This window comes from Acartia tonsa, chromosome 15 (genome assembly GCF_053477335.1).
Source record: "Acartia tonsa isolate MP-2025a chromosome 15, ASM5347733v1, whole genome shotgun sequence".
NCBI lineage: Eukaryota > Metazoa > Arthropoda > Copepoda > Calanoida > Acartiidae > Acartia > Acartia tonsa.
The window spans coordinates 2,886,347-2,898,832 of NC_137274.1; the positions used below are offsets into that span (position 1 = coordinate 2,886,347).

Consider the following 12,486-nt stretch of genomic DNA (forward strand, 5'->3'; position numbering starts at 1 on the left):
TTTGTTCAGTTCTTTGTGCAGAAAAAGAGGACTTGAATAGATTTACAGCCGAAGCTCTGAATATGGCAGCGCTGGATACCTGCTGCTCAGCAAGTGTTGCTGGAGAAAAGTGGATTAAAGTGTACCTGAAGTCTTTACCAAAAGAAATGAGAAACAAAGTAGTGGGACCGCTAGAAACTGATAGAAAATTTCTTTTTGGAACTCGATGCAAATGCTAGATACATCATACCGGCTAGAATCGGAGGAGAAGACAACAAGCTTGAAAATGATATAATTTCGTCCGATATTCCACTTTTGCTATCCAAGAATGCTATGAAGACGCTTGGAATAGCACTATACATGAAGAATGACAGAGGAACTATAAATGGTAAACCATTAATATTACACACAACAAGCGCAGGTCATTATGTAGTGGACTTACTCAACAACAAGGAAGAAATGAACGAGGTCTGTATAGCTGAACTCGAAAACAACAATGAAAGAGATCAAATTAAAGCATTGCTAAAGATCCATAAACAATTTGGGCATCGCCCAAAGAAACAGTTTGTGACGATCTTGAAAGAAGCTGGTCAATGGCATGAGAAATTCTCTGCCATGATAGATGATATAATTGACAGTTGTGAAGGGTGCATAATGAGGAAGCGTACGCCTGACCGTCCGGCAGTTCCTCCTCCCCTTTCGAATGATTTCAATCAGATTCTATGTCTTGACTTAAAAATTTGGGACAAAAACAAGGGAATATACATCTTATATATGATTGATCATTTTAAGGGATATCAGATGGCCTCGGTCATCAAAAGCAAGGAACCGGAAGAAGTTGTAAAAGCCATCACATTGAAATGGTTGCCAGTATTCGGACGTATTGATAAAATTCTGACTGATAATGGAGGAGAATTTTCTAATGATGAAATGAGAGAAGTAGGCAGTTTGTTGAATGTACAGCTGCTTACCACTGCAGCTAATAGTCCCTGGCAAGGAGGAGTAGTAGAGAAAAATCATGAAATTTCCGACATCATAGTACGCACAACAAAAAGGGATTTTCCAAACATGAGCTTAGAAGTAGCTCTAGCTTGGGCTATAACAGCTGTGAACTCTTTATCTAGTGTCAGAGGTTTCTCACCACATCAATTAGTGTTCGGAAGGCAGATAAAGCTGCCAAATATACTAGAAGATCCTCCACCAGCATGGGAAGAACCAGAGAAAAGTAAATCTCTTACAGATACACTAGAAGCTATCCACAAAACAAGAGTAGAATACACCAAAGCAGAGAGATGTGAAAGAATAAAAAGAGCTTTGAGAGCAAAAATCAGAAGCTGTGATACAATCTATGAGAAAGGTGATATCGTCTACTTCAAGAAAGAAGGAGAAGATATATGGAGAGGTCCAGCAAAGGTAATCTTCCAAGATAATAAAATCATTTTTATCAGGATTGGCTCTGTTTATTACAGAGTAAGCGCAAACAGACTGATAAAGGCAGGAGAAGGATTGGCAGCGAAGATTGTTGAACAAGAAGCAACAGATCAACACCAAACAGATAAAATAAATCTTCAGAAGATAGCTCTCCAAGCATCAAAACAAGAAGACAAAATGAGCGAGAAACTATCAATGACATACCTGATATGACAGAACTAAGAATGGATGAGAAGGACCAAGACAACACCGAAAATATTCCAAGTGAGGTTGTCCAAGAAGACGAGATAATACCTATGGAGCAAGAACAGACCGTAACAGCAGAACCAGGAGAAAACACAAGAGAAAGCAATGAAAATCCATTGCCAAACCAGAACAACACCAAAAGCGAAAGAAAACAAATCAAAAACCATCACCTGAACTAAATGATGACGGCACTCTAAGAAATGCAGCTAAGGTGCTGAAAAGGAACGACAGAATAGAAATTTTCGTAGACGGAAAGTGGGAAAAAGGAACTATTCTTGGACATGGAGGTAAAGTGACAGGTAAACATAGTGGATGGTTTAATTTTCAGCTGGATAACGGTCAGGTCTTTCATGATGAAGTAGCAAACAGAGACATTAGATACGAAAAAGAAGACAATGGAGATGAATCAGACAACGAGGAAGCTTTGTTCACTATCAAACTAGATTGTGGTAAAATATTAGAAATAAAGGATATAGACAAACGAAGAATATGGATAGAAAAAGAAGAAGAAACGATATCATTGCTATTGTTGACAGAAGAAACCTTGGCAGTAATGTTACCACAAGACAAAAGAGATTCACCGGAAGCATTGGTAGCAAAAATAGAGGAGCTGAAAAAACTACAAGCTTTCAACACTTATGAAATAGTTGAGGACGAAGGACAAGAGAGAATCACCACTACCTGGGTGCTGACAGAAAAAGGCACGGAAATAAGAGCAAGGTTAACAGCCAGGGGATTCCAGGAAGAAGGAGAATTTCCAACAGATAGTCCTACAGTTCAGAAACACTCTATTAAGATATTACTAGCTATAGCTGCGACAGAAGGTTGGGATATTCAAACAACTGATATTACAAGTGCTTTTCTACAAGGCGACAAGATGGATAGAAAGGTTTATGTAAAGCCACCTAAATAAGCGCAATTGGTCAAAAAGCTTTGGTTACTGGAAAAGTGCCTATACGGCTTGAAAGATGCCAGTCGAAAGTGGTACCTAAGGGTACTTAAGAAACTGAAAGAGCTAGGTTTCAAAACCAGTCACTACAATTCGGGACTTTTCTATCTGATCAAAGATGGTATACTCATAGGAATCATTGCCCTGCATGTGGATGATTTCCTTCACGCGGGCAACCAGTATTTCAACAAATACATCATGCCACAAGTTTTGTCCTGCTTCAAGGTAGGCAAATCTGAGACAAAGGATTTCATTTACACAGGCTTTCACATGAAACAGTGTAATGATGGAATCAGAATTGACCAAGAAAAATACATCAAGAATGTGACTATTCCAGTAATTGTGAATTGGGCTGCGAGAGCAACAAGGCCTGAGTTATGTTTTGAGATGATAGATCTCTCCAAAAAGTTCAAGGGAGGCAAAGTGGACGATCTGATTAGAGCAAAGAATGTGGCAAGCAGGCTTAAAAAGACACAGGTATCAATTATGGTATCTAATTTAGGTAACCTGCAAGACTGCAAGATTGTGGTTTACACAGACGAGGCATATCGAAATTTGAACAATAACACGGATAGCTGTGGGGGATTCATTGTGTTTCTTGTAAACATCAAGAATGGAAAATGTGCACCATTGGAATGGAAAAGCAGAAAGTTGAAGCGCAAGGTACATAGTACCCTAGGTGCAGAAACACAAGCATTGAACAATGGGCTGGATGCAGCAAGGACCTCAATCTACTCAGAATCAGAAGTAGGAGAGAGGATCCTAAGAGGAGATATTGTTATTATCAAGGAGATGATTAAAGAAGGGAGAGTAAAAGAAGTTAAATGGGTAGATGGCACCCTAATGTTAGCCGATCTACTCACCAAACGTGGTGTCAACAAGTTGGCATTACTGGATGTATTGCAATCAGGCAATCTAGGAAGAGCAAACTTGGCTGTAGTAAACAGCTAAAAATTAGAACAGAAAACACAACAAGTTGTAAATTTTTTTGTACAAAGAAAAACACATAAATATTAAAAAGCCCAAAAACAACACAAAAACGAGTAAAAATCAAACAAAAACAACCAAAAACCAAGCAAAAATACCAAAAACAGATAAAAAAAAACAACAAAAAATCAAAAATGCAATACAGTACACAAAATTCCGATTTCATGTTCATGATCACTTGAAGTATACGCCATGGATGTTTGTCGGCGTAATAACAGCGCGATGATTTGGCAACACTTTCGTGGAGTAGAAATCCACTGGCGGAAATTATGAAAATGTAAACATTGTAGCAGACACATTGTTTCCGACGTGAAGCTAGAAAGACGCAATTCAAAGTGAAATTATTTTAAAAGTGAATACATTATTCCCATATTAGTATGTTCAATTTTTTTAGTGATAAACAGTATTTTAAAAGACGAACGAACATAATTTTATCAATCGCATTTTATTACAATGTTTTAATGAATTTTTATCAAAGTTTTTTATCGATTGGAACGGAACCTTTTTTTTAAGAAAATATTTTTAAAAACACATCAAGCAGTTTTCACAACAAAAGACATACTCCAAGCAGTTTATAAATTTTTTACGATAAATAGACACACTCCAAACAGTTTTTTTAAAGTTTATTTCAATTCTAAAAATGACGCACACCAAGCAGTTTATAAAAATTTTATTTTAAAGTTAAAATTTTTCTAGAACAATCATATTACGAAACGAACATTGTTTTTTTAATTCAATAATGATACACACCAAACAGTTTTTTTTTGCCATAATTACATGCAACAAGGATCTAAAGAAAGTTAATTTTTTTTCAGATTTTTTTTCGAGATTAGTGATTTTTCCCAAACATGGCTAGATTTAACAATCCTACAAGGAATGTAGTTTTTAGCAGCTTTAGTCTGCTAGATGGCGTGCTTGACCAAGAGCGCACGGGCATAACCTGGATCACACTGGCGGATAGGGATCTCAACGCCATGGTGAAGGTTATAATAGAGGCGGTGAAGGACGACAAGGTGCCAAAGCACATTATAGTAACCAGTCTACAGAAATTCGTGGGAGGAGCATCCATGGACAAGTTAAAAAGAGCCATTCTAGACATCAGCAAAGCTGTCTATGACCAAGATGTCAACAAGTTGGTATTTTCAACGGCTTTTTTTGTGCCAGCTCATGAAAAAGTGTGGAGTGCTGTGGCTGAGTTCAACAAGGAGGTTCAGCAAGCTAATGAGCAGCTTAATATGCCTTGTGTCAATGGGCACAAGGCTGTAATGATGCCAAACTCTGAGGAGGACATGACCAGAAGGATACGGTTCACGCAATGGTTGGAAAGGCAGCTAGGAACCAATGTTGGTTCACACCTTTCTTATGAAGGCCAGGTGAATCATGTAAGAATGCTGATGACTGTTTTTGACAGAGCATTCAGTTCCTACAACAACAGACCAGCTAGTCGCGAAGCAAGGTTGCAACAACCAATGTCATTAGCAGTTACACCCGGCTACTGCGATGATTTGTTTATGAGACAGTGTCTGATCCGAAAATTGATCATCAATAAACCCATGCCTGAAGGAGAAAGAATTCTAGAGTGCTCCAATCAAAGACCAGAAGGATGGCAGGAGTGGGATGTGTATAGAAAGCATGGAAGTTTGTGGCGCTACTGGGAAAGAATGGGAATTCTGGAGGCCTACATCAAGACAATGAGGAAGGGTGATGACATACCTACCTGGTTGATTGGTGGTGAAAGTGCAAGAGAAATTGAGACTGCTGACGAGGGAAGAGATGGAGAAGGTGGAGAAGCTGAAGCTCCTGGTGTAGTAGAGGATAATGTCGTGGTTATGGATCAGCAGGAAGATGAGGATGATGATGAGATTGTGTTTTTGGAAGAAATTCCAGCACAGGCTAGAGCTGTAGTTGGGGAGCAGCAAGTGGATCATGATACGGAGCCTACTCGTCAAGTGGATGAAGAGTCCGGTGCTACAAACAAGAAGAGAGACAGAGACTGTAATGAGAGTGAAGATTTGATTGAGAGAATTGAGGAATTGAAACGGAAGAAAGATGTTATTGAAGAGAAGATGAAAGCCTACCAAAGACAGAATGAAAACCTAGAGGCAAAGTTGGCTAGAGAGAAGACTACGTCTAAACATTGGAGAAGCCTAGTAGATATCAAGCAGCATGAGTGCAATGAGCTATTGAAGAGAATGGAGGACGAGAATAAGAACATCAAGGACAACTTAGCCAGAGTAACAAAGGAGTATGAGTTCCTTAGAAACCTGTACTCAACTGAAAGAATTACCAGATTGAAAGTTACTAGACGTTTTGCCAAGGATGAAGATTTTGAGCCATATGGCAAGGATCAGAAGTAAGGGGCCAACAAAACAGAAAACTGATAAATTCATATTAATGTCAAGTTTAATGTGAATTAACTGTGATACCTATTTAGGTTAAAACTACACCAAGTAAGACTTACACCAAGCTGACAAGCAACCTGTTGAATTACACCAAGCTGTGGAAGGAGTGAGAGGCCATGAAGAATTGAGGGGACTCGAACCAGTGATTTAATTACACCAAGTTATTATAGTTTTAATACATCAAGTTAATATATTTGTGTTAATCATTTTGTGTTATTTTATTTATTATGTTTATCTATTCCAGAGTTTACATTCTGGGGTTTTAGCTTACCTTAGTGGTTGTAAATTACATCAAGTCTGTTCATGTTTCAGAAGAGATGTGTGCATTATTGTTATCTTTATAATAGTTGGGACACCTGTCATAAATGGTCACTCTGCTCCTATTTAGGCAAGTTCTTCAATGGCTGATATAGATTGGATATAATAACTAATTCACAGTTTAGTAGTAAGAAATTTAAAAACATATGAATTGTAAAATTGGGCAATTTATATATTATAAAATTGTTTTTATAATTTAAAAGTTTTTTTCAATGAAATTCATATCAGGATTGCTAGATTGTTATATGTTGAAAATACCTGCATAAAAGAAGTTTCAAAATTGTTGTCTGTAACTCAATTAAACTATATCAAGCCTAGATTGAAAAATTTAGTGGCAGAATTTTGAGCTACAACTATATATTTCATTTTGACCTAATTATAAACTGAAATATGAATTTATAACGACTAATAGCATAAATTTGGTATGAATGATTAACAGTTTTTTTTTCACATATATCACAAGAATGTGTTTTTGGCTTTTTCTCGAAAAGCCCTCATTTCCAGATTTTCGTTTTTCACTAAATTGATACATTCATTGGGATGTTGAAGAAACAGTTAGTCTTATGCCTGGGAAATTTTTTTTCTCTTACTGTCGCTTCAAGTGAACTGTGAGGCTTCACCTTCCCTGCCCTGCCATCCAGTTATTGCTCAAGAGGAGGAGGTAGGAAATGTAATTATAATTTTTTTTTTTGGGGGGGGGGGGGGTATTTTACAGTATAAATCAATCATGAACAAATTAGAAACATGAAACATTTCTATTTAATAATAAAGCATAAAAAATACCTCTTGAAAGTTGTGACTCCAGTTTTTGCATTTGCCTTTTGATTATTATTTTCTGAGTATCTAAAAACCTAAATTTAACATCAATTTGAAACCAAAGAAATACTAATATTAAATGACTAAAAACACCTTGACCCTAGTAGTTTTTACCCCTTTTCGATCAGATTAGAAAACCATTGTCACTAGATGTCAGATTTAAATCTGTCGCAATATGACTCTTTGTTACCAATATTCAGATATGACAAAAAAATTACTAATATTTAGATTTTAATCTGTCATTTAGTGACAATATGTCAGGTTATTTTCTCATTTGTGGCGATGCAATCAAATCTGACACAATATCACCAAAAGTCATTTATGACATTTAGTGACATAGAGTAAGAGTTGGGGAAATTACCTAATCTGACACGTTGTTACCAAAAGTCATATATGACATTTAGTGATATAGAGTCAGAGTTGAGGAAATTGCCTAATCTGACACATTGTTACCAAAGGTCATATATGACATTTAGTGACATAGAGTCAGATTTGGGGAAATTACCTAACCTGATGCATTGTTAACAAAAATCATATATGACATTTAGTATAATAGAGTCAGAGTTGGTAAAAATTACCATATCTGACACATTGTTACCAGAATTCATATATGACATTTAGTGACATAGAGTCAGAGTTGGGGCAATTAACATATCCGACACATTGTTACCAGAATTCATATATAACAATTAGTGACATAGAGTCAGAGTTGGGGAAATTAACTAATCTGACACATTGTTACAAAAAATCATATATGAGATTTAGTGACACATAGAGTCAGAATTGAGAAAACTACCTAATCTGACACATTGTTACCAAAAGTCATATATGACATTTAGTGACATAGAGTCTGAGTTGAGAAAATTACCTAATCTGACACAATTTTACCAAGAATCATATATGACATTTAGTGACATAGAGTCTGAGTTGAGGAGATTACCATATTTGACACTTTGTTGCCAAAAAACATATATGACATTTAGTGACATAGAGTCAGAGTTGATAAAATTACCTAATCTGGCACATTGTTACCAAAAGCCATATACTATAAATCACAATAAATCAGACTTTAAATGGATTAACAATGTTAAAGCAGATTCACCCCTAGCATAAACAGAGTTTGTATTTTCAAATGAAACCAAGACAATTAGAAAGATCTCGGAAAAGTCTAACAGGTCGCAGTGGCGTGCGAAGCACTTTGTCTAGGGGGGGGCATTTTGAAGATTTTGTAAAATTTTGCCTCCCCCTAAAACAAATTACCCCCAGGGGGGATTGTTTGATTATGGGCCTTCTAGTCCTTATCCCTTCTTCCCCATCCCTTCCCCCAACCCTATTTCCCATTTCTATCCCCCATCTCTTCCCCCCCCTCCAACCCCCAAATCTATTCCCCCCTCCACCCCCCATTTCTTTTCCCCCATCCCTTCTCCCCACCCTGCAATGACAGAAGGGATGGGAGCTAGAAGGCATCTTCGAAAAAAAAAAGTATAGAAGATACTTTTGCCTACCACCCCCCCCCCCCACCACAAAACATTTTTCATTGGTGGAAGGGGATGTTAAAAAACCTCAGCAGGAAGGATGAATAACCCCATGAAAAAAATTAGGGGAAGGGGAAATAAAAACACTCATTTTGGAAATAATTTACCAAAAATTTACCTAATATGTAAAACTGAATTTAAATATTTTTTATATTCATCAAGGATGACAACATCTATAAGTAGCAAAGCACAAAATGTCCCTAGGGGGGGGGGGCGATTGCCCCAAATGCCCCCTTCGGTTCGCACACCACTGACAGGTCGTAAATGAACATTATCCTAGGACTTTGGGAAGTTTGTCAAAATTGGAATAAAAAACAGACCGACTTTGCCGGCTGCCTCAAGGAAAAGTTGTTAGTTCATTTGTAAGCTTAAAAAAATCTCTGACATATTGATTTTATTACAGCATGCCCAAAAGGTTAAAGTTGCTAAATGTAATAAAGAGCATGCACAAAAATTGTAATGAATATAGGTCAATTTTTTCTAAGAAAAAAATATTTTTTCTGAAGTACTGAATATGCCTCAGTCCCAGCCAACGTCCAAGCCCTCCTGCAACGATACCACGCAGTGTACGACGCAATCCAGCAGCGAGAGGAGGGAACCATCCGAAGGAGCGCGGCCGCTTACGAGGGCACAAACAAGTACGAAGTTGGAGACCTGGTCTGGTATCTGGCCCCCCGCCTGGTGCCAGGGAAGTCAGCCAAGATTACCAAGAGATGGACTGGCCCCTGGAAGGTAGTGAGACGGGCCACGGACGTCCACTACATCATCAAACCCACCTCTCCAACAGCCAAGATCTCGGAAATCACCGCGCATGTCGGCCGACTGCGCAAATACACAGGAGATGTCACCGCCCAGCAAATTCCAACAGACATCCAAGACGACCTGGATGGCGACGAGGACGCCACTGAGCTGCCGGCCGGAGCTGCAGCGTTGCCATCTAGTGAACCAGGACAGTTTCCAGTGTACCAGCCGGCAGCCGCCGCCCCACAGCTTAGCGGCCAGGATCGTGACCCGGTGGAAGAGAACCTGCAGCACCAACCCAACGAACCACCGCTGGCGCCGCCGGCCCCAGAACCACCTGTGGATGCAGTCTGGAACCCTGATGCGGACATGGAGCCCCTACCTGCTAGCAGCGAGCCTACAGGAGGAGAAGTGGCCACTGAGATGGAAGTGGCGGCCCCAGAGGGTGAAGCAGAAGCGATGTGTCCCCTCCAGATGACAGCCGTCCCCATCCGGGTGGGAGCTAAGAGGCCGAGCAACCTGGACAAGATGGGCGCCCCTATGGAATTCTACGCGCCTTCTTCCATCGTTGTCCCACCCTTGGGAGCCTCTAGAGTGAGCCTAGGCCTCCGTGTTCAGCTACCAGCCGAGACAGAGATAGTCCTGCAAACAAGGCCGAATTTCCAACGCCGAGGCCAACGCCGGGAGTTGACAATGCTGATATCCAACCACAGCCAGACCGAGGAACGAGTGTCCCGCGGAGCCTGTATAGCCAGGGCTGTCCTGCACCGAGCTGTGCCCCAGGGAGAGGCTGCCGTTTCCCATGGTTCAAGGCCTGGTGGCTCAGAGGCCCCGCAGCCCTTGAAGGGGAGGTTGTGGTAATACGGCAGCATACGGACGGGCATTCTACAGAGTTGCTACGCAGTGGCTTATCAAGTCAAGCCTTCTGCACTAATCCTATTATATCACCATTCACCTCATGACCGCAGATGACCCCACCGGCAGCGGTCAGATTGGACTGGCTAAATGGGGGAGGGGCACGGCCACTTAGCAACCCCGCGCCCCTCAGGCAACTATCCTACCGGGAGGTGGTGCCTTCCCCTTTACTGCAGCTTACCCCACAGATGCCTACCGCCGCGGGCTACGCCCTTGTCTCCCACACCCCCTTCAAACCTAACTCATTGTTATCATCTATTTTTGTATATATAGTAATCACCCATTGTAAATGTATTCAGTTTAAATATAATTTCTGTATGAGTAAATCCTGCTAGTTTGTTATTGGTAGAATACTTCAAGGCTAGGGGCTCGTTGGATTCGAACTCGCAACCGGTGAGCTGAAACGCTTCGGCTTACCACAGCAAGAATTGCATTTAAACTTGAATTTAGTGAACTGCATATTTTTTATGTTCAATAGTTTATCTAGAGGACATACATTTGTAATAATTTCAATTTTCTACCAGGTAGTTTTAAAAATATCAAGACTTTAAAATCATATCATGACTATTTCAGTGGGGACGTTGCAGTTCCTGCAACTGGCAGAAATACAGTGGATGTATTTTTGTCAAAATTGTTTGTCTGGATGTAAATTCAACAGTATTTTGCTATATATCATAGGTATGCTGACAAATATACATCTAACACAGGCATTTAAACATCCAAAATTGTCAATTATACATCTATTTCTTGCCAATTTCAGATCAAACTTTTTTATATGCCATAAATACATCCTGTTTCAGGACAATAATTTAAAATAAAGAATATTGGATCTCATAATATTTCAAAGAAAGAGAGGCAAAATTATAATTATGTTTTGTTTTTAAATAAAAGTATTGAAATTTTAAAAAATACATAAGAGAAGGGAAGTGAGAGAGGGGAATATCTAATCTTTAAAAGACAAAGAAAATATTTAAGCATAAGGTTAAATCATGTATTGTAATAAACAAGAATGTCAACTTCGAAGTAGCGAAGCACAGATAAATATAACCATTTAGCAAAATATCAAGAAAGGAAAAATAACACAGATTCTTAAGAATTTCTAATTAAGCATTAGCTTCACTTCAACAAGAAATATTTGATAAAAAGCAAGGAAAGGAAAACAGATGGATGGAAAAAGTGAGGTATAGAATGCTTTCCTATAAAGTGCATATCGAGCACTGAAAACACACTGATTAGATCTTTAAAAATCAAGAGGGGACAACTCTGATATAAGAAAATATAAGACAATCAATTATTATGACAAACTGAAAAGCAAAGTTCCATGGAATAAAAAACAGGATAGTAAATCAAATTTACTAATTGGCTCTGTTATTTACTGTGAAAACGGTACATCATTTAATAAAAGCTTCCTTAAATTTTCTCAATAATTCTAATACTTTATTGCAAAACCAAAATAGATAAACACACATCCAATAGATTTTACAAGGGGGATAGGGGCTGGTTATAGTTTTATAATATTAAAAATTACATGGAAATAAACATTTTTGTAAGAAAATGTCGAGCTATTTTCCACATAACATCAATAATTTGTACAATATTTTACTCATACATTAATCTCTATTGGCAGTGAAATTGTAAATGTATATATATTAAGGATTATGATAGTTTTCTTTAGTTTATTAAAATGTCTGATAGTAAGGTATAAGTTTATTAGCATAGTAAAATATAGCTATCAAAAGTGTAAGAATTATAGATAATACTTACATAAAATCTAATCAGTGAATTAAAGAAATATCTATCTATCTTTTTACCTTTTTTAATTTTGTACAGTCCCAAGAGAGGAAGATCATATTTTAAGAAATGGGTTGCTGCATTTTTCTAGCCCTGCTGTATTGTATTGATAATACATGTCAACTATACAGTTCACTATTCTTTATTATTAATTAAAATGTATAGGATGTATTTATGACATATAAAAAATTTAGATGTAAAATTGGCAAGAAATAGATGTATAAATAGCGGTTACTTTAAGTGTGACTGGCAGAGTTTTTTTACATTTTGACAAATATACATCCAGATGTATTTCTGCCAGTTGCAGGAACGCCATGTACCCTTTCAGTGGTGCCTTATTGATTGTTTTTCATTCTAATACAAAATTATATATTTT

At 38.2% G+C, this 12,486-nt stretch overlaps 1 protein-coding gene across 1 annotated transcript in view; it reads right to left on the minus strand.

The window, feature by feature from the left end:
• The window catches only part of LOC145307371 (uncharacterized), an 86,117-nt gene that overhangs the window by 43,517 nt on the left and 30,114 nt on the right, over positions 1-12,486 (minus strand). Inside the window, exon 6 of the mRNA XM_080149755.1 lies at positions 7,096-7,163. Coding sequence (XP_080005881.1) covers positions 7,096-7,163 — 68 coding nt within the window. The remainder of the gene's footprint in view (positions 1-7,095; positions 7,164-12,486) is intronic.